This window comes from Canis lupus, chromosome 30 (assembly GCF_003254725.2).
Source record: "Canis lupus dingo isolate Sandy chromosome 30, ASM325472v2, whole genome shotgun sequence".
NCBI classification, from domain to species: domain Eukaryota; kingdom Metazoa; phylum Chordata; class Mammalia; order Carnivora; family Canidae; genus Canis; species Canis lupus.
Window position 1 is genome coordinate 21164554 of NC_064272.1, and position 26078 is coordinate 21190631.

At 36.6% G+C, this 26078-nt stretch overlaps 1 protein-coding gene across 1 annotated transcript in view; it reads right to left on the reverse strand.

Moving 5' to 3' along the window:
• Window positions 1–26078, reverse strand: part of PRTG (protogenin) — a 128096-nt gene that overhangs the window by 20558 nt on the left and 81460 nt on the right. The window contains exons 12-15 of the mRNA XM_025472717.3: window positions 4992–5087; window positions 4166–4352; window positions 3342–3469; window positions 1760–1930 (exon numbers count right to left, since the gene is read on the reverse strand). Of these exons, the coding sequence (XP_025328502.1) occupies window positions 1760–1930; window positions 3342–3469; window positions 4166–4352; window positions 4992–5087 (582 nt within the window). The remainder of the gene's footprint in view (window positions 1–1759; window positions 1931–3341; window positions 3470–4165; window positions 4353–4991; window positions 5088–26078) is intronic.

Genomic DNA, 26078 nt, shown 5'->3' on the forward strand with positions numbered 1-26078 from the left:
TTACAATCCATTTTACTACTGGGTCATCAATTAGGCAAAATGTTGTTTTCTGAGACTTGTCTGAAACTGACTAATGAGTGAGTACATTAAAAGGAACCAAAACAAAATACAGTTTCTTTTTTAAGCAGGTACAAATGAAGAGCTAAAGGGAAGAAGTGCTCATGTGATAAATCAGGTTAGCCAGTGGTCAAATGTGTCAATAAATCATTTTAGAATTAACTAAACCTGAATTATACATTTTAAAAATATTGTGGTAGTTTGGTAAGAATAATCGCCCCAAATAAATTGTACTCTCATCTATCTACACCCATGGGCAGTCCTCTCCCACACTAACGCTGGGTTCGCCTAATTTGCTTTGCCCAGTGGGACATTAGCAAATGTGATACAAGCAGAGGCTTGCAAAGCTTTGTACGTGCAGCTTCTTCCCTCTTTTCTTGATGTTAGAACTCTCTCTTGCTGTTTTTAAGCTACTCACACTCCGTTCACACTCTGTTGAAATCATGAGATGATTTCAGTCTCATGAGTGACCTCAGGAGAAACCAAAAGAAGTGCCCAGCTGATCCCAGTTCAAACTGCTGAGTCACAGAACTGTGAGAGAATAGGCTGGCTAATTTTTAAAGTGGTTTGTTAGGTAGCAATAGATAATTCACGCAAATATAAAATTGTATTGCTGGCAGGTAGTCATTATTTTCAAGTCTTTTCAGTGACTAGGAAAGCACTACTTAGTGGGGCTTCTGCATAATGAAAAATGTGAATGTATGACTATCAAAATTCCAACTAAAGTACACCATTTGTTTTACAATTGCACAGAGTTTTATATTACATCCACATAAGTGTCTTTAAAGTTTATCTTCTCAATTAGGTAAATATTCCCTTTAAAAGGTAAAATGTATGTATAAATGCCTAATACTGTAAAAATGTTTAGACTTTGGAGGTGGCCAACAAATTTCCTTCTTGAAATCCTTCTGAAGCTTTTAATTGCCTGGCAAACCGTTCTTTTCCCAGTATGCATGTCTGAATGAAGAACGTGCCAAAATAATGAAGCTTTACTATTTATGCGATGGCCCATCTAAAAACTGGCATGTCGGCCTTGCCCAAATGGAAGATTCAAAAATATAAAATGGATATAATGTTAAAAGTATGCAGTAAGAATGTTGAATATTTTAGAATTCAGTTTTTCCTAGCTAAAAAAAATAGTGTTAAAACTTAAATTCCCTGTACTTAAGTGTATCCTGATATTCATATGGGTCGATTTATTTGTATACGGACCATTTTAGTATAAAGGTCTGCTCCCTTAAGCCAGATCTTCTTCCAGTGTTTGCTACTCCAGTGCAAGACATACCACCAGAAATCTAGTAATCAACTATAATAATTCTTCCTCCCTTACCCCATTCTTTCTCTACTTAAGCTACCAAGTACTGTCAATTTTACCTCTCTAGTATCTTTTGACCATCCACTCCTTTCCATCTCAGTAACCTAATCCAGGCTTATAGTTTCTTTCCTGGACCACTTGCATCGCCTCCTAGTCTCTACATTACTTTTACCATCCCTCCTACACCAAACCTGTTCTATTCACAATAGTCATGAGTGATCTTTCTTGAATATGAATAAGATATTCATGCTTAAAGTATGCTAATGGTTTTCCAATGCTCTTTCAATAATTACTTCATAAATTCAAAACAAACTCTAGGTCCTTCTGTTTGCTTATCATCAATAATCTTACTTTTCATCCTCTTTGATAATTTACAATTATATTTACCTTCTCGGTGTAGGACCTGCCACTCTCCTGCAATCCAGGCCTTCCTGGATGCATACAAGATGGTATAGCGCGTCACTACAGTCTCTGGGCCATCAGGGGGTTTCCAAGAAACCAGAGCAGTGTCATCCTCTATCAATGTCACTTTTACTCCAACTGGTGGGCCTGCTGGTGCTGTGCACACATGTAGAAAATATTGTATTACCAGGATTAAATGGTGATAAATACTCAAATACCTGGCTAATAGACCGATACTCAGGAAAAAGAGTGTGAAAATCTAGAAACCGCTATAAAAACATTTCAGAATCACAGCTTTTATAAGTCATTAGTAATAAGAGTAAACTTCTATTTTTTTCTTCTTTTTCTGAGAGTTAATTTCATTTTTATAATGCTTAAAACACCCCCCCACTAAAAAAAGGAGGAGATGGTAGATTTCTAGAATCTAGAATTTCTAGAATCTAGAATTTTAGGGCTTTTGATATTGTTTTGCCAAATTGATAACTAGAAAGGTTTACAATTCCACCAGTAGCACCCCAATAGGTACTGAATCTAAATTATGTTTCTTTCTTTTTTAAATACAACATTTTATTTATTTATTCATGAGAGACACAGAGAGAGAGAGAGGCAGAGACACAGGCAGAGGGAGAAGCAGTCTCCATGCAGGGAGCCTGAGGTGGGACTCAATCCTGGGTCTCCAGGATCACGCCCTGCGCCGAAGGCAGGCGCTAAACCGTTGAGCCACACGGGCTGTCCAAATTATGTTTCTTACTAAAACGTACAGAATATATATTTCACTTGATCTAGGAAGCCACTGAAGAAAATAATTCTGAGACTAAAACATTTAGTTATTCTCTAAAAAATTGTGAATCGGTGATTTTACAAGGCTTATTATTAGACTAATAATTTATATCTGTGAAAGCAGGCAAGTCCTGGGATTTTAGTTGACCCTATGTTTAACATAATATAAGCTAAAAGTGTGAAGAGTTGGCTTTTGGCACCACATCACATATGGAATATAGCCAGAAACACAGCCAAGAGGCCCTAGGCTCACTGAAATAAATTTCCTTCCTTTGCTTTCTCTCAGCATAATTAGAATAGAGCTGCGACAGTCCTTATATAGATCACCTATTTGTTCACCCTCATTCTAGAGAAAAGGAAATGCAGGTCTATAGACATAAAATACCTTAGTGAGAGGCATGGGTAAGCTACAGAAATGGTGCTTGATAGGGTATCATCATAGCCACTGCAAAGTGCACAGCCAAGCCACCACACACATTACTCCTAATGTGGGTTCCTAGCATCATTAAATACACTATTCACTCACTTCCATTTTCAATTATTTGGGTACATTCTTGAACAGCACACCTGATTTTGGAAAATTTAGTGTTTCCTAAAGAGACACTAAATTTAAGTCCACTGGCTTGTGTGATATATACAGTGAGAGGAAAAAAAGCTACTATAATTAAAGAAAATAAATTTCACAAGAAACGAAACAAATGCATACAGGTCAACCAGGGTGGCAACCATGGTAGTATCTTTTTTAAAGCGACATCTCTTTTTTAAACATTTAGATAAATGTCTTTACCTTCTGGAAGCGTAGAATGGTAGACTACGGGACTCCAAGGACTGGAAAGCTGATCCACATGCAGTCGTACAGCAAATTCATATTTGGTGTTTGGTTCTAGACCTTGAACCAACATATGAGTTTCTGATCTATAAAATATGTAATGAAGTTGTTAATGCTGGTCATACATTGTTTCTAAAAGATTATCAGTATTTCAGTCAATACAGGTAAGCATACTGTTATAATTTATTACCTCATTTTCTTTAAAACAATTTTTTAGACTAAAAAAGCAATCATATTTGACCACCTGAATACTATTTAGTATTATCCTATAGAAAGTAGCCTACAAATGGCCCTCTGACAGGAAACTATGATATTAGCAGTATAAAAATATCCCAACACAAAGGGATAAGGGATTTCTTCCGAAATACTGGAAGTCAAATAATTCTTTTAAACCGTAATGATGGGCATTTTTCTAACTGCAACCAAGAAAACAGAATAAGATTTATTTTTTGATGCCAGGGTGAAAGTGGTCTTTTGTTTTTTCCTTTAAATATGCTACATTTAGCCACTTGAAAGTAATAACAGCTTCTTGCCTAATCTTGCTGCATGAGGCTGAGGAAACCAAACCAAAATAAAATAAAATAAAAATCACTTACAGAAACTAAATGTCAAAAAAATGCAGTTTTCAGAACTGAATATGGTAAAGATGCAAAATTCCCAGCCATTTTATAAGGTAAGTTTTGAGACAGATGCTTACAGCTAAAGGTCAAGCTGGCCCAAGATAAAATAAATGTGAATGAAGTGAAGAGCAAAGAAAACCAACATTAATAAAAGCTACATACGTTTGAAGGTATAGAACCAAAGAAGCATTCTGTAGGCCGACAGGGTTACAGCGGATGGTGTAGTTAATTATTTGTGCAGTGGTGAATGCAGGCCTCCTCCAGTGCAGGAAGATGGAAGATGAGGTGTTAGCCTTCGCATAGAGATGGTGAGGTGGTGGTGGAGGAGGAACCATGCGATCACGAACAGCTATTGAAAAAGACAACGTTAATTTACCGCATGGCATAATATTATTATAGAAAGTGGCAAAATGATAAAAATCACAATTCTCCACCCTATTAGTTGACTTTAGGTTCTCCTTCCATTAAAGAGGTTCATAGATACATCTCGGATGTATTATTCAATTCTGAGCAACTCTTCCAAGAGTTAGATGAGGAATCACATATTATCAATACTTAGATGGTAGAACAGAAGCACCAAGAAGTCAAACTACTAGCCAAAGACATTCAGAAGGCCACCGATGGACTTAAAACTACACTGAGACCTCTTCAATAGCAATAAAACAAAACAGGTCTTAGCAGCAGTAAAACTGAAGGTGACTGGAAGCAAATAGCCTCAAGATTAGAGCACATAGGTATTCAGGGCTATTTTTCCCAGTTACATTTCTAATGGTTTTCTGCTTGCAAAAGTAAAATAGGTTCTTATAATTAAATACATCTCACTTAAATATTTATTTTGAGCATGTACTTGTTCAAGACAATATGTTAGGTGGAAGATATAAAACCACCAATGATTCCATGTAGTAATGAGACTTAAATTTACAGAAGGAAGAGGAGAACAAGGCCTGTGAACCATAGAGTGACGTGTGCTACCATAACTCTTACTTACACACGCATCCCGGAGTGCTGACGGTCTGATCAGCCTGATAGCCATCTTCTATGTTGTTATAAGCCAGCAGCCTCACATGATACTTTCTTCTGGGGTCTATAAAGAAATTGACAGGTAATAATTTGGTCCAGCCCTCTAGATACAGTCCTTTAGAGCCTTTGTAGATTTTGGTTTAAAAATCTTTTGGATGCTGGGGTGCCTGGGTGGCTCAGCAGATGAGCGAGCATCTGCCTTTGGCTCAGTCATAATCCCGGGGTCCTGGGATGGAGTCCTGCAACAGGCTCCTCAGAGAGCCTGCTTCTCCCTCTACCTATATCTCTGCCTCTATCTCTGTGTCTCTCATGAATAAATAAATAAAATCTTAAAAAATATATACATAAAAATAAAAATCTTTTGGGTGCATAACAGTTCTAAGTAAAATGAGATATTTTTCCTTGCTCTATCTTACATAATGACTCAGCAATTCACCTTAGTATGACATTGCTACTGTGACTGTTTCCCAGTGATTCAATTGTACTTAACCTCGCTTCAAACAATTACGTTACCACTGTAACTCTTCCTCTTCCTCCTCAACTGGCCAGAGATAGATTCTTGATTCTAAAAGCCCTGGGAGTCACCTGATGGATCACATGTAAGAGATGACATTACAGAGACGTTTTTTGTTTAGTTATTTGAAGGTTGGCTACCTTAAAAAGCATGGAACTCAAAGTGAGAATATTTTCCCCCTCAAAGGTAAGGATAATTGTAATTGTCATCCTTTAGTACCTTTAACAAGTTTTATAACCACGTGTTATTCAGATTTATTTCTACATGTGCCCTTTCCATAAACCTGTTTTCAAGTTGACAGCTGAATTCACCAAGAAAGAGGAGTTGGAGCTCCCTCTACTGGTGCTAACTGTTGCAATATGAAAATCAAAGTCCATCCCATACATACAGAAACTAAAAATTTTCAGGTTTTTGAGGAAATAAGTGGTTATACATTAAAAAATTTTTTTTAGTATTTGTGGTTATACATTTTAAATCACATATTTTAGAGCATATTCAAGAAGTTTTAATGATAGAGATACATTTAAATATAACTGTTTATGATAACAGTTACCTAGAGAGTACTTGCTTAGGACAAAAGTAAATACCTATTGAGAAATAATGTATTTCTTTTTTCCTCCCCAGTTTTGCTGAGGTGCAGTTGATGAATAGAAATTGTATATATTTAAGGTATATGAGTTGATGTTTGACCTATGTATACGTTATGACGTGATTTCTACAATCTAGAAATAAACATATTCCATCATCTCACATAGTTACCATTTTTGTGTGGGTATGTGTGTTGAAAACAAGATCTATACTCATAGTAAATCTCAAGCATATAATATAGTATTGATAACTATGGTCACCATACTGTGTACATCAGATATCCAGCACTTACTCATCTTGCATAAGTGCAACTTTGCATCCTTGAGCAACATCTCACATATCCCCCACCCCTGACCTGAGCCCCTGCCAACCACCATTCTACTCTCTGCTTCTATGGGTTCAATTATTTTGGATTCCATACATTAGTGAAATCATGCAATAACTGTCTTTTTCTATCTGGCTTATTTCACTTAGCATAATATCTTCTAGGCTCATTCATCTTGTGAAATGGCAGGATTTCCTTCCTTTTTAAGGGTGAATAATATTCCACAGTGTATATAAGCCATATTTTTTTTTTTTTAAGGAGAGAGGGAAACAAGCCATAAGAGACTCTTTTTTTTTTTAATTTATTTATGATAGTCACACAGAGAGAGAGAGAGAGAGGCAGAGACATAGGCAGAGGGAGAAGCAGGCTCCATGCACCGGGAGCCTGACGTGGGACTCGATCCCGGGTCTCCAGGATCGCGCCCTGGGCCAAAGGCAGGCGCTAAACCGCTGCGCCATCCAGGGATCCCATATTTTCTTTATCCATTCACCTACCAGCAGACCCACATAAGGTATAGAGATTACTTAAATAAATAAACTTTAAAAATAAAAATAAATAAAAATTCAAAAATAAAATGTGAGGTTTATTAAACTTTCCAAAATAATTTAAATCTATACATTTTAAAACGGATATATTCTATTAATATTCAAATGCATTAAAAGTATGTCCTAAAATATCAAATTTTTATTTCTGTTTCTATTCATTTGACAAAATTAAAACCAGAAGAAGAAAAATTTATATAATTTAGAACATTTCTATACTTTTTAGATAGGAAGTAGGAAGACTAATATTTTATTTTATCATAGAAACTGGTTTTTGATACTTTGTTTTATTTGAATAATACAAAACTTCTGTAAGTGTTCTTCCCATTCTATAGACTGTGGTACCAAGGTGTTAAGTACCAGGTCCAGTGTTACACAAAGCTAAACTAAGTACTTGTGGATATTTTATCACAAAGAACACACAGTACCCTTTAAATTTACACAAAAAATACATGTGCTTTTGTCACAGCAGGTAAGTTTGTCATAATCAACTTTAAAATAAAAATATTTTCAAACACTTTATAAAATAATTAGAGAAGAAAACACAGAAATACATTTGGATTTCATTACTCAAATGATTTCCAACATTAAGCCCTGACATTCTAAGATTCAAAGATTTCTGTTCATGTTAATGGCAACTTAATTTGAATCTGTGTTCTTCTTTCTTTCCTCCTAACATACTGTTGAACTCATTAGTTAACTGAATCCTGAGTGCCATCTTACAAATACTCCATCTGAATGGTTACAAATGGAATTCATTTGGCCCTCTGCAGTCTAGTTCTTCACACATATTTCTTTATTCTGTTTCTACTCAATCAGAAGAGTATCTTTAGGAAAACCTTGTGAATGTAGAGCATCACGCCAGGAATTAGGAGATACAGAAAAAGGATGGATGAAACAGAGTTTGCCCAAAGTAGCTCACATTCTCAGGGAACCAGACACAGATAAGGTCAGCTCTTACAGAAAGATGATCTTGATGAGGGTTGTGAGTATGGGTGGAAAGATTAATCTTTTTTTTTTCACTGTGCAAACAATCAATCAACACTTCATGAATATTTTTCTGGAATGGCTATTTATTTTTAGTCCTAAAATCAATTCTTCATTTTCCCTTCTTTGTCTTTAAAAAAAATGAGTTGCTTACATTAAATTTTAAACCCCAAATTAACCTTTTCTTGTTGATCAGAATCAGTCATGTGTCCTGAGAAAATGAGAGAACAGCACACCTAGCACCTGTACAACCCACTCAGCACTGCAACAACCCAGTTCGAAGAGGAGCAGCTCTTCTGGCACCCATCTGGAAATCATCCAAGTTGCCAGAGCAACCATCTCCAATGCTGGGCTCTTTCCCCTACTCTGTTTCCATGAAGTCAAGAAAAGGCAAACCATTAGGCTGACAGATCAAGTACATCAGGTGCATGAGATTCCTTTCCATCCATTTCTTTCCATTCCATTCCATTTCTATCTATTCCTTTCTATCCATTCCTATCTATCTTGCACAGAAAAAGTATAACAAGAGCCAGGATAATTTTGGAAACTGGTTTACTGGAAAAAAAATTAAGGAGAAGGAAAGCCTATTTAAAGTCTGTTCAGGGGCTCTTGGGTCAGTTAAGCATCTGCATCAGCTCAAGTCATGATCCCAGGGTCCTGAGATCAAGTCCTGCATTGGCTCCTTGCTCAACAGAGAGCCTGTTTCTCTCTCCCCCTTTTCCCCTCCCCCTGTTTGTGCTCTCAATCTCTCCCTCTCTCTCTCAAATAAATAAAATCTTAAAAAATTATATGTCCAGGGATCCCTGGGTGGCGCAGCGGTTTGGCGCCTGCCTTTGGCCCAGGGCGTGATCCTGGAGACCCGGGATCGAATCCCACATCGGGCTCCCGGTGCATGGAGCCTGCTTCTCCCTCTGCCTGTGTCTCTGCCTCTCTCTCTTTCCCTCTGTGTGACTATCACAAATAAATAAAAATTAAAAAAAAAATTTAAAAAAATATGTCCACATGTGATCAATTCTTTATGTTCTCCGAAGAATCTCATTTAACAAAATTAAAGTGTCAGGTTGGGGGTCAAGCTGAGCAGCAGGCCAAGTGCATTTGCCATGTGCTTCTCTTAGGCTATGAGAAATATGACTCCAACCTCAAAATCTAGTCACCTTATTATTTTGGTTTGTTAATCCAGAGACCCTGAAACAACATGTTGTAGCACAAGTCCTAAAACTCTACAGTTCTGAAAAGACCCTCCAACGCATAAAGGACAAAGCAGAGACCCAGGATCAACACTGCAAAATGCCACAGGGAACCATTTCCAAGAACTGCTAACAGTCCCTCTTGAATCAAGCATTGCCACGTATGTGGTGCTTGGTTCCACAAGACTCAGCAGATGTAGGCTCTGTGGTTTAGGGGGAAAATAGCAGAGTCAGGAAGAGCAGCCACAAAGAATAGTACAGGCCTTCTCAAATCCCAGTAAGGGGAAAAAGAAGAAAGGGAAAGAGGGGAGATAGTTGGTCCCATTTTCTTCAAAACTCAACACAAGAGGCATAAAAATCACTCATTGGGGCTAATTCTTAATGGTCTCAGGGATGATGGCTCAGACAGGTAGTATTTGCGTTTATGGTTAAACTTAAAGATTTAGCAAAATATAAAGATGGAGGGTCAGGAATGAAAACTGAAAAATTTAACACAAACCTCCAGTAAGTGTCTGCTTAAGTTAACATAATCATGGTCCCAGCCAAATTAACTTAAACTTTTATTATGGAGTCAACCTTTGGCCAAAAAATGAAGATCTTCTTCCTGACATTGCTATGACTACACTCCTCTCTTCTCTGGCTCTAGGACTTACCTTATCTTATTTCCTTCCTGATTCATTCTCACCACTAACTCTTCCACTTGAGTTTGTCTCACTTGAGAAGAAATCAGAACCAGAGGTCTGGTTAGCCAAGAAAGATTCACAGGTTATCAAATATTTATCAAATGCCTACTAAAAGACACTATATGAAGACTCAACAATTAGAAAGCTGTAATTCTTCGGATGCCTGTCTGGCTCAGTCGGAAGAGCATGTGACTCTTGATCTCAGGCTTGTGAGCTCCATTCTGAGTGTAGATATGACTTAAATACATTTTTTAAAAAATAAAGTAAAAATAAAAAAAGAAAGCCATAATTCGTACTTTTAATTTCAATCTACCAGAGTACAGACGGACAAATTAATAATCTGAAAATATTATTTACTAACTGTATAGACTTGAGCACATTTTCTAGTTTTCTAAGCCTTGTTTATTATCATTTGGAAAAAGACAAATAATCCCCTACAGGAATTTTAAGAGTATTAAATGAAATCATGGCTATTAAGGACTTCATACAGTTCCTACAATAGTAATCACACAGTATTATTATTGTTGTTTTTATAATGAGGAAAGTTGCCCAGAAGAACAGAAAAGCTACTATCAAAAATATAGTACACTTAAATGTGGGAATCATCTTTGTAAAGGCAAATAAATATCAAGGATGTTCATTCATACAACAAGGTCTGGAATCCAGAATGTCAGTAAGTGAGCTGTTGGCAAATACTAAAGCTGAGCTTGAACTATTCTCTGTCCTCAATATTCCCTGGTTTGTGGATCAGGCAAAGGCTCTCAAGTGTGTGTCTGACTTGTATATATGATTGAAGGAGCTGTGTTCTGTGTTTATGGCCACAAGAATGCTTGCTATTTTGGCAACCATGTCACATGGTGCATAATCCTCTCAGTTTCAAATTCACCTTCACCCACGTCTTCCATGTTAATTTAATAATCTCTCATCTGCTAGCAAAGAAACTACCTGATGATATAAAAGCTTTAGAAAACAACATAATAGACTTCTTCCCCAGTGGAAGAATAGCAGATTGTTTCATGAACTGGAAATATGGAAGTTGGAGGGCCAGCATTAGCAACAGTAAGCAGATGGAGACAACAAATTCATTCATTCTGTTAATTATATCCAGTTTTAACAATTATGTATTTATTACCCTCAATGAAGAAGAAAAAAGTTAAAAAAAATGAGATTCTCTGTAATGCCAAGTCTTTTAAAGATGTACTGATCAAGGACCTAAATTTCATTCTAAAAGCCCCTGATTCGGGCAGCCCAAGGGGGCTCAGCGGTTTAGCGCCACCTTCAGCCCAGGGCCTGATCCTGGAGACCCGGGATCGAATCCCACATTGGGCTCCCTGCATGGAGTCTGCTTCCCCCTCTGCCTGTGCCTCTGCCTCTCTCTCTCTCTCTCTCTCTCTCTGTGTGTCTCTCATGAATAAATAAAACCTTTTAAAAAATAAAAAATAAAAAAGCCCCTGATTTAACAATACTCTCTCTCTCTGTGTCTCTCATGAATAAAACCTTTTAAAAAATAAAAAGCCCCTGATTTAACAATAATAGTGCATTAGCTGTATCTTTACACATTTTAAGTAACCTGCAAAAAACTTTGCTATAATATACACAATTTTCATTGCAACATGTTCCCAAAGACCACAAAACAACAAAAAAACCCATGTCGTCTTCCAGGATTTTACTTGAATAACTTGCACTTCTCTTATAGACCACTAGATGACACCTGTGTGCATGTACGGAGCGTATTGGCCCCCCTCATCCCACTACTGAAGGTGGGAGCTATTCAGGTACCAGCTGAAACTATAGAGCAATTCAAACAAGTATGCACGGAATAGGGCTATTGCTTAAGTTTCAGCAAAAGAAGGTCTGTATGAAATGCAAACAGTGAAAAGGAAGAAGGGTGCCTTAGATCAGTACTTGTCATATATATAAATATTTCACATGGAGTTTAAAAAACTCTGTGTGCTAGATTTTGCTTTTGTCACCTGAGCTCTACAGAGAAGGATGCTGAGACAAACAAGACAACTTTCCTAATGACTCAGCACTACTCTGAAGCTAAGAGATAGTCTAGCACAGCAGTGAAGGTCTCAGATGTCAGGCCCAGGCTGCCTGGATTCCAATGCTAGCTAGGCCATTACTGTGCAACCTGGGGAAGTTATTTTCACTCTCTGCATCTTGGTTAAAATCAATTATAAGATGGGTGATGATGATGATAACAGAATCTACCTCTCAAGGCTGTTGGGAAGAGGAAATCAATTCACAGGAAGTGTCTACCTGAGCACCAGTGTATAACAATAATATACTAATAAAAATGTCAATAGTAATAAAATAATTACTAGCAGCATCACATTATTCCTAATCCCTGCTCCCTCCCAGGTAGAAGGGCAGGCTGGCATAGTGTTTAAAGGATAGACTCTGGAACCAGACTACTTGGGTTTGAATGGAGTTTCCTCATCATAAAATGGGGATTAGATGGATTTATATTTATAAAATGCTTTTTTTAAAAAGATTTTATTTATTTATTCATGAGAGACAGAGAGGGCACTGGGGCTGCCCTATAAAATGCTCTTTAAAATGCCTGGCACAGTACTAAATAAATGACTATAGAGGAGAGGGCTGGTTGGAGAATTAGAGGATTTGAATTTTAATCTTGGATTTAGTAGCTGTGTGGCTGCAAAAGGCAGTCCTCTGGAAGTTGGTTTCCTCATCTTTAAGATTAGCAAGTTGAAATATATCAGTTGTTTTCAAATTTGTTTAGGTAATAGTGTATTAGGGAAGCTAATTAGGGAAGACAGAGGTACAAGCAAGTATCATGCAAGACAGGAATAACTACAGCAAGGAGATTTGTTAAGACTAAGCGAATTCAAAAGAAGGAAAGGTTACAAGTAGTTTTTATTGCGGGGGAGGAGGGCTTCATTGAAGGAGTCATGCGAGCAGAACTGGACCTTACAGTAAGAATAGGGAAGAAGAGATTAAGGCCAAGGAAAGAATACAAGCAAAGGCTCAAGGACAAGAATATGTGGATCAGGGATGAGTAGTGGGGAAAAGTTTGGCACGGTTACATGAGTGAAGATCACGCAGAAAAGTTAGGCTGGGGGTAGATCTCAGAGAGTTTTGAGAACCAGGTTAGCCATTGTGGATTTTGTTATATAGATACGAAAGATGGCTTGACTAAATGGAATTGTTGAGAGAAGGGATTAATGAGAAGTCAGAAAGCTCCCAAGTTTCCAGCCTGGGTGGACCAACAGAAATGGAAAAGAGACGCAAAGTCAAGGACATGCTGAATCAGAGATGCCAGAGGAACATGCACGTGAAGCTGTTGAGCAGGTGAGAAAGCGTGGGCTGGAGCTGGCAGTGAGGATGCAGAACTATAGTCAACTGTCATGTACACGGAGGGCAGGGTACCAAGGAGGAAAGATAGCAGGGACTAGAAAGCTGGGCGGCAAGTGGTGTTAAGGAGTCATGAGGAGAACCAGGAAGGTAAAATATCATGGAAGCCATGAGAAGACCAGCTGACACTGTCCAGTGCTACTGAGAAGTCACTGATTACCCTCAGTGACAGCTGATATCTAGGTCGTTTAAGAGAGTAAATTCATCAGGAAAGTGTGGGGTTGGCGGGTAGCAGAAAACATGGACTTAAGTAGCAGGGAAGTAGGGATAGAGCTATAAAAGAGAATGAAAATGAAAATTAATTATTTTCTGACATGTACCAAAATGTTAATAGTGCTATCTAGCTCTATATGGTAAAATTTTTAGTTATTTTGCTTCCTATATTTCTGTTTACAATAAATATGAATTGCTTCAGTAATAATAAAATAGTCAAGAATTATTGGGGGAAATTATCTTTTATATGCCAACAAGCTACTATATACTTTATATGCATTATCTTAAATAATCCTACAACAGCCTTATATATTACTAATATTTTATATAGGGATGGCTGGGTGGCTTAGTGGTTGAGTGTCTGCTTTCAGCTCAGGTAGTGATCCTGAGGGTCCTGGGATGGAGTCCCGTATGAGGCTCCCTATGGGGAGCCTGCTTCTCCCTCTGCCTATGTCTCTGTCTCTCTCACGAATAAATAAGTAAAATCTTTTAAAAAAATTTTTTATATAGATAAGTTCTACTTAAATAAAATAGCTCTCATCTCAAAATTAAGCATTTTTCTGTACAGAATATCCAAAACTCTATTTCAAACTTCCCACATTCTTCAGTATGTTAGAAATAACTGAAACTTGTTTTAGTGCTTCAAAATCATCTTTCTTAGCATCAATTACTCTATTTCCACAGCACAGAGCAGTTGGTTTCTTTGCTTTTAACTTATTTTTGTTGACCTTCAGCTCCAATTCTGCTTCTAGGCCTATTTTCTCAAAGCCAGGGGCCCTATAATTACTAATGTTAGAGAAGCCAGATAGCAAAACATGTGATAACATGTGTAAATTAAGAGAACACATTCTAAAGAACAGTATCATTTCTTAATGAATGGCTTCAAGACTTAAACCCCTTTTTCGGGATGTCTAGGTGGCTCAGCAGTTTAGCCCCTGCCTTTGGTTCAGGGCATGATCCTAGAGTCCCGGGATCGAGTCCCACGTCGAGCTCCCTGCATGGGGCCTGCTTCTCCCTCAGCCTGTGTCTCTGACTCTGTGTCTCTCATGAATAAATAAAATCTTTAATATTAGAAAAAAAAATCTTTTTGGCTCATTTCTGGGTTTTAGGTTATCTCTGAAGTAGGCCCTGAATAAATGAGTGACATGAATGTACAAAGTAGTTAAATACACAGAACAAAAATAGAATAATCAGAGATGTAACATTAAAGAAAAAAAAGTAAGGAGAAAACACTTAAGAATTCCAATCTTATCAGATTTTGTTCATCGTTCTGCCCTTAAACTTCTTGAGGATACAAAAGATAAAAACTAATAGGTTCACTTGGTAGGAGGTTCCCACACCACACTTTCTCCCAAACACTGAAGACCAAGTGTTCTATGACAGAAGATAAACTGAGACAGCAAAACTGATAGACATCCATTCAAACTCCACAGATTCTTTGTTGTAGTACTAACACTTCTAGAAATTTGGTTTCCTGGAAAATGTATAATAGAAAACTATTATTTATCAAGTATATAGCTGTGGACCAACAAAAAGAGATAGCATTGGGGTCATGAAAACCAGGCCTTTGTTTCCTTCAGCTGCTGTGTTGGTGACATTCCAGAAGCCTTGAAAAGAGTCGGGCTGGAGTGAACAGGTCCAGGGTAGATAAAATTAAGAAAACATTTGAGGTCAGGACCATGAGAAAACTTTTATCTGACATGAATAATGTCACCTCTGGCATTGTTTCTAAAATCCAAATCTAGGTTAAGACTTAATGAGTTTTATTCCCCATCCTTCTACGGAAACTTCTCAGGTGGTGGGGCAAAAGTCTTCCTAGGACCCAGAGGAAGATAAAGTACTCGCATCTACTTTGGGACAGTCCTTGCCACTTGGTTCAATTTAGACATGGAACATGTTTAGTAAGACATCTTAAGAAAATACAAAGCAGGGGATCCCTGGGTGGCTCAGCGGTTTAGCGCCTGCCTTTGGCCCAGGGTGTGATCCTGGAGTCCTGGGATCGAGTCCCACGTCGAGCTCCCTGCATGGAGACTGTTTATCCCTCTGCCTGTGTCTCCGCCTCTCTCTCCCTCTCTCTGTGTCTCGAATGAATGAATGAATGAATGAACAAATGAATAAATAAGTAAATAAGAAAGAAAATACAAAGCATTACTTTAAAAATCACTTACTACTTTAAATTATTTACTTAAAATACCAGTATAGAAAGCTTTGCTAATGTTAGCCACAAAGTGTCACAATTAAGATGGCTACAAAGCATTAAAGAAATCAAACAAATTAGACTATATTTGCAGAGGTAAGTAGCAATCTGAAAATCTGCTGATACAAAATCATCACATGTGAAGTCCGGAAATGTTAAATTAGGAAACCCTCAAAATAAGAAAGGTAAAATTCTGAAGGATGAAACCTAGTATCTGGCCCAATGTCCACTTTTAATCTAATCTTTTGTGCTACAAGGTTTTGTGTGAGTCTTTTCAGTGCCATTGTTCCCCTGTGGTTGGACTAGAGAGCCCCTTGGTCTGGCTAGCCAGGGTGACTGCACTGCCCCCAAGCCTGTCCCTCAAACACAATACCCCTCATATAATTATTCAGAGAAGAGGCCAACAGTATGACTGCTGTGACACCTGGGTCACGGCCTCTGACACAAGATCTGGGGCCAGCCCAAGTCTGGTCCAGCAGCAGAGGAGCAGGAAAAATGCTAAGGGGGAAGGGTGGGAAAGAAAAGCAGAGTGGAATACTCTGCTTTAAAATGCTATGTTTAAGCACAGTAACAAAAACACAAATCATATGTGAAAAATGTGATTTGCGTTCATGTTATCCAAACGTTGTTAGATTGTATGTTTCTCTGAGAGAAACCTTAGAGAGATGAGAGCAGGCCTCTTTCAAGTGGGAATTCTTTGTTTTCTATCATCAGACTTACATTAGGATGGAAAAAGTTAATTCATGATGGTTAAAACAATGCCTGACATGAATGTGCTCGTATGCTAATTTAAAAAGGTTTTTTGGGCTAAAATATATAACTTTTACTTAAAGCCTAGTTTAAAATTTTATTCTTTGTTTATAAACTGAATTTCTATAAGGAATTAATGATAAACATTTGTCACATCCATTTTAAATTTAAAGGATTTTTGTCAGTGATCCCTATGCCAAAATGTTATGTCTGTTCTGTGATAATACACAGTATTTGAATGTAATATAGACATGTTGGCAGATGGAGTGTGCAATCCCCCACTGCCCAAATTTCCCCGTGTTCTGTGTAACAACTCTCTATGAAGCTGATGGTAGAGTATTTGTCTAAACCTGAAATGACTCAGTCCCTTTTGTTCTGCCCCCCTGAAGGGCCTTAAGACAAATAACACCTCTCACTCCCAGTGAAAACATCCCCTCTCCTACTGAGTTTAGGATAATTTAGAGGAAAGTTCTTTGTATGTGACATTTGAGAATCAGTTTCTTATCAAAATAAGTACATCCTACTCATAATTTCTCTTTTAAACACCACCCCTCTAAAAAACTGAGATTGTTTTTGCAAAATCCAGAAGCAAATGGCTTTTTCAATCATACTGCCTTCACTAATATTTTGGTCATGTTATTTTTTGAACACGGGATTTCAGTTTTATACATCTATCAAGCTTTCAAGACTTCTTGTAAAAACTATTTTTCATTTTTGACAAATGCATTACTTGAGGTTGTCTGGATAAGAAATATTTGGTGTTGAAGATTTCTACTTGAACATTGCCATGAATGAATTTGATTTACATCCAAACCTTGAAAAACAAAACCTCCCACAAACATGTTTTTTTTTTTTTTTATCCTTTATATTATTTTCTTATGACACTCCTTTCCTTTTGTGAATCCTTGTGGAAGAAAGACACCTCACGGGTCCAATTTTGTAAGATGAGAGAGCCACGGAGTCTCTCCACCACATAATCAATTAATGGAATTATGCCAGTGGTTGATATTGTCTAGGGGTGGGGAGGAGAAGGTGGCAAACTCCAGAAGAGCAGTGGGGCTTGACTTTCCCCAAATTTAGGATAGCTTTATGTGAACAGTACTCATAAGATTGGTCTACATATATGTTCTTGAATAACTTAAAAGTGAATCAATGGAACAATGGCTGATTATAAGAATTCAGAATTACAAGATTTAAAAATGTGTTAGAAGGCAACCCAGGTGGCTCAGTGGTTTAATGCCTGCCTTCAGCCCAGGGCATGATCCTGGAGTCCCGGAATCGAGTACTGCGTCTGGTTCCCTGTATGGAGCCTGCTTCTCCCTCTGCCTGTGTCTCTGCCCCTCTCTGTGTGTCTCTCATGAATAAATAAATAAATAAATAAATAAATAAATAAATAAATAAAATCTTTTTAAAAAGTGTGTTAGAATGGGGAGGTACATGCAGCTTCCTAGGATAATTAAGAGGCTATAAAGATTACAAATAAAGTTTACTTAAGAAAATGAAGTAAATTACTTTAATTATGTTGATATTTCTATCATGAGCAATCTTTACCCTAAAAACATCCAAGTACTTGACTTATGATACTGTATTTGGCTTAGCATTTGTTTAAGTAGCTGCTCTGTCTGCCAACACACTCATGCTGTCTGTCTCGCATACATCACTGCCTTACAAACAATATTTTCATAGACTGACAGAGAGAGCCTATTCATGACAACCAAACTTCCCCTGAAGCCATGAAATAAATTTCCTTCCAGGACTAACATTTCTCTGTTTCACTGTCATGGGCTTGCCATGCCATTTTGACCCTTTTGTGAGGCAACATGAAAATACCATCTATCATCTCCTGAACCGCAGCGACTTGGTCGGAGGTGCACAGTTTCATTGCAAAAACATCTGTGGTTTGATAACCATTCCTCCAAATCTCAGCCCTCGGCAGTTAAAAGTATGCTTACAAGATGGGAAGGATGCAGGTAGACAGCTTGAAACCAATCTTAAATTTCTTCTCAAGTGGGAAATGCATGCCAGTGAAATATCAGCCTCATCAATCATAGTGATAAAACACGATCATGTTATTTATTTATGCCTCCTTTAGAATTCACAAGAAGCACTATGTTACAACAATTTATTTAAACTTTGCTGAATGTATCACTTGGAAATAGATTTTAATGTTAGCAGATAAGGGAATTATGGGAGTTCTTTGACACAAGCAGGTGCAGGTCATTACCATGTTAATTGGCTATCAACAACAGCCTACTCAAATTCTACATAAACCTTAAATCTTTCAGGTACTAAAAGACATTGAAGATCACTGGGGTACTGGAAAGTATTCAGTATATCTTAAGATGATTTTCAACACATATAATAGAGACGCAAACAATCTGTACACACAGAGTTAAACCAAAAGGATAAATAAAACATTTAACAGAAGATCTAAGGTCTCTTATATTCAATATCTTTCGGCAGTGCTACTGTTTTAGCCATGTGTATAGTCACTGTAAAACCATTCTTAATGTGGAGATATTGATTAAAGATTACAAACAAAGGGCATTTTTAACCTTTTAAATTAAAAAAAATCTTGATGATTTGGTTTGTTACTTGTTCTTTGATTTGTGTGTATACTTGCACGCATACAGGTGTGCAAGTATACACAGACACACACACATTTCTTTTGTTGAATCATTACACTTCACACCTAAATACTTGGACATGTTTCCCCTGAGAACAAGGACATACCCTCCTATACCTCCATAATACTATGATCACATCTAACAAATTTAACAAGAACACAATTTTATTTAATATATAACTCATTTCTAAATTTCCCAAATTGCAGAGTGCCTGGGTGGTTTGTCAGTTAAGTGTCTGCCTTTGGCTCAGGTCTTGATCTCAGGGTCCTGGGATCTAGCCCTAGGCTGGGCTCCCTGCTCAGTGGGGAGCCTGTTTCTCCTTCTCCCTGCCCTCCCTGCTCAGCTTGTGCTCGCTCTCTCTTTCAAATAAGTAAGATCCTTAAAAATAAATAAATAAATAAAATAAATTTTCCAAATTGCTTCAAAAATGTCCTTAATAGCTATTCCCTCCTCACCAGCCCAACTGAGGGCCACATACTGCTGTCATATCTCCTTCATTTAGAATTGCTCCCTGTCTTCTTCCTATCCTTCATGACAATGACACCTTTCAAGAATCCAGTACAGATGTTTTGTAGACTATCTCACAATCTCTATTTATCTGTTTGTTTCCTCATTATTAGATTCAGATTAAACATTTTCCTTCTTTTTTTGAGGAGGTAAGACTACTATATCAGTGAGATTATGATTCTAATATAGGGTCTTTTATTACGGGAAATAAAATTAACATTTTTTGCAAGTAGATTTGTTTTGAATTTTGAATTTGTTAGATTGCTTGTTGAAGGGGAATATTAAAAAAAAAAGAAGGGGAATATTATGGTTTCAAAAGCTTTCATAAGCGCAAAATAGCCTAATTTCTTCACTGGCCAATCTTACCTATTTATCTACATTTACTTATATAAATGTTCATATTGAACTCTTGCCTGACACTGAGGACAATAACGAGAAAAGAACCAACATACTTTTAGGCTTCTTGAAAGATTTCTAGAAATACCTAATATTTTCTTATATAATTAATACAAATGTAGATTTCTTTTCTAAAAAATTCTCAATGAGCCACACTGGAATGTCAATATGTAATATGCACACAGCATGCAAATTAAAACATACAAGGAACCAAGGCCACACAAGTGTGCCACTGAATCAACATGGGAAAGAGAATATGATTAAAACAATCCCTGTAATTTCTCAGGATAGAAATGTGCGTTAGCAAAATGAGAGAGAATGATGTCTCCTTACTTCTTGAAGTTCTCAGAGATTTAAAATGTAGTTTCTATAGTTTTGTGGAGTCAGAATTAAGGCCCATCTGCCATGATTTTTCTTCTGCGACAAAAGGTCATTTTATGAAAAGAATGGGAATGTTTTCAAGAAAGGGAAACACACTAAAAACCATCCTAATTGGCCATCCAGATGGAGAAGGGTGAAAGTTCAAAAAAATTATTTTAATTATTTCCTCTACTAATATCTCTAGATCATCCAAAATCCTATAACTTGTCAAATGATCCTAGAAACCACAAGAATCTTCTTTCCTTATTAGGTTAAGTCATTATCAAGCAAAAGTTAATATGGTTTCCAATACATAAATTCATAGAGAATCTCCAACAATTTGAGCATATTGAATTTTTCTGGAGGTACTATATTTTGGGAATTTAATTACTATATTACAATTTTTTTCTAATAATTAAAATATCCTGTGTCTCACAGCTAGCAGTTTTTGTGGTTTTCTTTGGTTGCAAGGAAGCTCAGAGGTAAATTTACAGGCATTTCTAGCAACTGTACAGGCCCTTACAGCATGCAATAAAGCTGCCAATATCCTAGCTTCATCGCTTTTCCAACTTTTACTTATCTTTGTTCCAATTTCTTCATCTAGGTATATTCAATTAATAAAATAATTTTTTTATTCCTCATCTAGGTATGTTCAATTTAAAAAAATACTTTTTTATTCCTCATTAAGATTAAATGTTATAGAAAGTTGATAAAACTCAGACAAGCAAAAAAGGGAAATAAAAATAAAATATCCTAATATAAGCATCCAGATATAAGCATTTTTAACATTAGGTTGTATGTTTTGTCATTACCTTTTCTATTCATATACACACATATTCAGTATTTTTAAATATTTTATAGCCTGCTTTTTTCACTTATACTATTAAATATTCTTCTAAAACATTCCTTTCAATGTTCACATTTATTCAAATTATATGGATGTACCACAGTTTATTTTACTAGACCTCTGTAACTGAATATTTAAGTTTCTTTCAGCTTTTCGCAATTATAAATGACCCTGCATGCACACACTATAGTTAAATGTGCATGTTTATGGGGTGATTGGGTGGCTCAGTTGGTTGAGCATCTAGCTCTTGGTTTCAGCTCAGATCATGATCTCAGGGTCATGAGATTTAGCCCTGTGTAGGGCTCCACGCTCAGCTGGGAGCCGGCTTCTCTTCCTCTGGCCACCTAGCTCACATGCACTCTCTCAAATAAAAATAAATATTAAATGTGTGTGTTCATTAGTATTTTTTCTGATAGGTGTCTACTAACAGAACGGCTACATAAAAGAGTATCTGTATCACACCCCTCCTTTTGGTGTCACACAGTAATGCCTAGAAAAGCTGTGCATCAATTTAACTCCTACTATTAGTATGAATGTTGTTTCAAACAACATTCCCAAACCCTTACAAACATTGAAACTTGGATCACCTATTGATTTATTTTGTTAAATTTTGTGCTTCCATACTAAGTCACTACAAATCTTTCTTGCAAAAGGAAGCAGGAGATAAGTACATTTGAAATAATAAGTCAGATATTATTTACACCATCTACTTAAGAAGATGGACACACTGTGGTAATCAGGCAAAACTGCCTGAGCAGGTTTCTTAAGTTATTGCTATCTTTCTGGAATGCTGAGAAAGCGAAGGTGACATTTTAACCTTCAGCTGAAGCAACAGCTCTAGTTTCCATAATAAACCAAGGTATCAATGAAGTTAGCTATCTTGGTTAATTCAAGAGGCCTCTACCTATGCAGGGCAGCCTACATTTTCTAGGATGTTATGCAAAGTTTTTCAAGGTTTCAAATGTTTTAGAGTAGAAAAATTTGTAAAATCTCAATAAACTCTGTCAGGATTATGTTATCACACTAGTTTATCCAAATCAACTGATAAATCAGAATGTTTAAATAATGAGATACTCCAGTATTTAGCCTGTTCTGATGATTACTCTACGACTGTTTATGTCATGCCTTCTTGAATTCTTTCATTATCCCATCACAGATCTTCATCTAGTTAACCTATTATCCTTCATATGTCAATTCAATATCAGTTTCTCCAGGAAACCTTTTTCTTTTTTTAAAGATTTATTCATGAGAGACACCGAGAGAGAGAGGCAGAGACACAGGTAGAGGGAGCCCGATGTGGGACTCGATCCTCGGACTCCAGGATCACGCACTGAGCCAAAGGCAGAAGCTCAATCACTGAGCCACCAAGAGCGTCCCTCTCCAGGAAATCTATCCTGACCTCCACCTTCAAGCTACCTACTGTCTAAAAGCCTTGTAACTCGCTATGCTTTTCTATCACAGCTCTTACTTAAGTTTGCATTATGATTTCTGTGGTGATTTTATGAGTATCTATTTTCTCTTCTAGATTGTACAGCTTCATAACTGGGAAGTTACTTAGAAATATCTGATTCAATATTTTAGAATAGTGGTCTCCAAATCTTTTCATTTCATCTTCCATTAGTAAAATATTCTTCTAGCATGCGTTTTCATAACACATATACTTTTATTTATAACATATATATGTATGACTGTACTAATATACTATGCACACTAATTATGAAATAAACATGTACAAATATTTTTAAAGGCTAAGGTACAAAATATTTTCTTCCAGTAATGGCCTGTCTTGCAGCTCCCCTCCACCTCATGGAGTGTGCAATTAGTACAAAGCTAAAAATTTATTTGCATGAACTTTTTTTTTTTAAGAACAGGCTTAAAACAAAAACAAAACAAAATCCACAAGCATAATTACTGCTTTACAATTTTTTTTCTATTCACCCTGAAGTTTCTTTCATGTGCTAATGGTGGTATTTAAAAAACCTCCTCTCCTTTAACTTACTTAGATCTTTAAGGACCTCACACATCTAAAGACTTTACATTCACCAGAAACTTCCAGAGTGGTCTGAGGGCTGACAAGCAGTATGATTAATGGACAGTATTGATTTAATTTTCTACAAGAGTTTTTCCTTCTATAAGGAAAATGGTTCGTAATTCATGTCAAACATTTTGCCATGTTTACAGATTTGTAAAAATAGGAGAACAAAAAGCTTACTGAAGTTTTTCCATCATTCAAAAAGTACCATTTGAAAGTTCTGGCCTATAAAACAATCAAGAGCTGATCAGTGGCTAGGAGTATCTTCATCTTCCTAAGACCAAAGAAACACTGCTTTTATTTGTCACCATTTTAATGAGGTTTTTACTAGCACATACAAAAAAGAAACAGGAAATAAAACACTAAAATCAGTTTAATAAATAAGCTTCAAAATATAAATACAAAGTGCTGTAGAGGACAATTGGATATTTCAGAAGATACATAAATTAAAGGTTCAGGATAAAACTCTTAGTTAAAAAATGATTAAACAGATGTCATCATCATCAGATAGTACATGATTAAAGTTTCTTCAAATGCCTTAATTTGAAGTGTCATTTGAAATCAAGCTAAACATTCTGTTTTAGAGACAAATAGTGGGACTAATTTTGATCTCACGTACTTTTTATATGTTATATATAAAGAAAAACTTCACTTCTTGCCATATGAAGAGGTATATACAAAACTGGTGATTCTCATTCTCATCCACATTTTGATAGTACTTTTTTTTTTTTTAAGACTTCTGTTGTTCTGCTTTCCTTAAAGGAAAAATATTTCAAATGGAAATTTAATTTGAGGGAGTCAGAGGAAGGGATATTTGCTAGTAGCAAAGGAGACAGAGAAGGATGCTTTGCCCAGGGCATCCCTGACTCAAACTACTCTAACAGCAAACTCCGAACTTAAGTGACACCAGACTCAAAACTGGAAACACATCACAATTGGCATTTCACTTTATGGACTAGTAAAAATAAAACAACACACAGCCAATTGAAATAATGGAACTTCCTTATCCTGCTTATTTTCTCCATCTCCACAGGGGCCGTACTTTATTTAGGGCGCTTTTCAGTGGCATGTGAATGAGACTCCACAAGTACTGTAAATCTTTACCCAGCACCATAGGTCAAAGGGTTATCTGTGCTATGTAGTTTTAGGGTAGATGATTTTCTTTTCTTTTTTCTCTTTCTCCTTTTTTAAAGCAGAAGAACAAAACGAATGCATATGAATCAGAGCAAACTAATTCAGGTACTAAAAAAGTTCCTCTTCTACAGATAAACTGCTTTCTCAAGAAACCACTAAATATCAACTTTTCAGGCATTCTACAAAGAGAAACCAGATGCAACTGAGCCCCCTCCCCACCTCCATTGTCTGCTAGAAAACTTGCCACACAGCTGCTAAAGCAGTAAAACAACTTGAAACCTACAAAAGTGATGACCATTTAAGCAAATGCATCCCTTTCGTCGTTCTTGGGGAAAAGAAAAAAACAAAAAGTAGTAGCTGTGTATCGTTTTTGTTCACCAATTACACTACCTTTAATAACAAGACAGATGTTTTTCAGAGCTTTCCATGTTTTAGAGCATTCTGAAAAGTGATGACTATTCAAGACTAAGAATATAAAAGCCCAGGAAAAAACATCAAAATTCTTTCCTCAATTATTTTTTGGGGTTTGACACAGAACATTGAACCTTATTATTTTTCAAAGATTTTAAAAGCATATTTAGGACAATATGGGCACTTACTTCTCCCTACCTTCTGTCTCTCCAAATGATTTTTCTAAAGTGAGAAATAAAGTTGTTAGGCATAATGTCCCATAGGATGTGATTAATACAATTCGGATACAGGCAATATACAGCAGAAGAGCGTAAGGCATTTATTCTTTCAAGAGTCATTGTCATTTTAATGCTGTTCACAAGCCTCTGAATTTAAGAGGCAAAAATGCAAATTGTGATGATATTGATATTGCATAAAATATCTTCTGTAATTTCTTACAAGATTTAGTTTGGATTTGCCACCTATATTTCTCCCATAACATAGCAGCAATGACTTACCTAATCCTCTTTACTTCTTTCTTGTTTAAAATTCCTCTATTTTTGTGTGGCAAGTAAAAGAAACTGATAAATGGTTAGAATTGCACCAAATTAAGATTATACGTAAGACCTTACCTATATGGAAACTATAGAAAGAACTTCAGTTTCCTGAAGTCTAGGAAGATGATTTTTAAGAAAGACTGTACTGAAAGTGATTAACACAGAAAATGAGAAAGTTCAAGTTTTCACAGAGTAAAACAAATTTCAGCAAGATTTGTTGGATGCGTCTCACTTTCCTGAAAATGACCTAATGTCCTTTGTTTTATAGTTATGCTGACAAAGGGTTCTTCTCAAGTTTTTTGTCAGTTTCTTTGAAGGTGGCTAAGCCAGAAAGATATCAGGTCTCTTGGAGCAGGGCTGCCTCAGCATGCAGCCTTAACTCTCAGCTGCACACAGATTCACCATTTCAGATCTGAAATCTATACATATTAAGCTGTTACAGACATCTCCATAAGACACCAACCTTTTCAACCCAACATGATCAAAACTCAACTCAGTATCTCCCACTTCTCCAAACCTGATTTTGCCCCCACCCCAAATCCATGGCAATCACTAATCTCGTTCTGACTTTTCAAGAACGTTATATAAGGGAAATACAGAATATAACCTTTTGAGACTGGCCTGTTTCACTCAGTATAATGTCATTGAGATTCACCCACAAATTGTTGCAAGCAGCAATATAGTTCATCGGTCTTTATTGCTGAGAATATTTCAATCATATGGATATATCGCAGTTTGTCCATCCATTCACCTATTTTTTCTTTAAAGATTTTAATTATTTTTTCATGACAGAGAGAGACAGAGAGAGGCAGAGACACAAGGCAGAGGGAGAGGGAGAGAA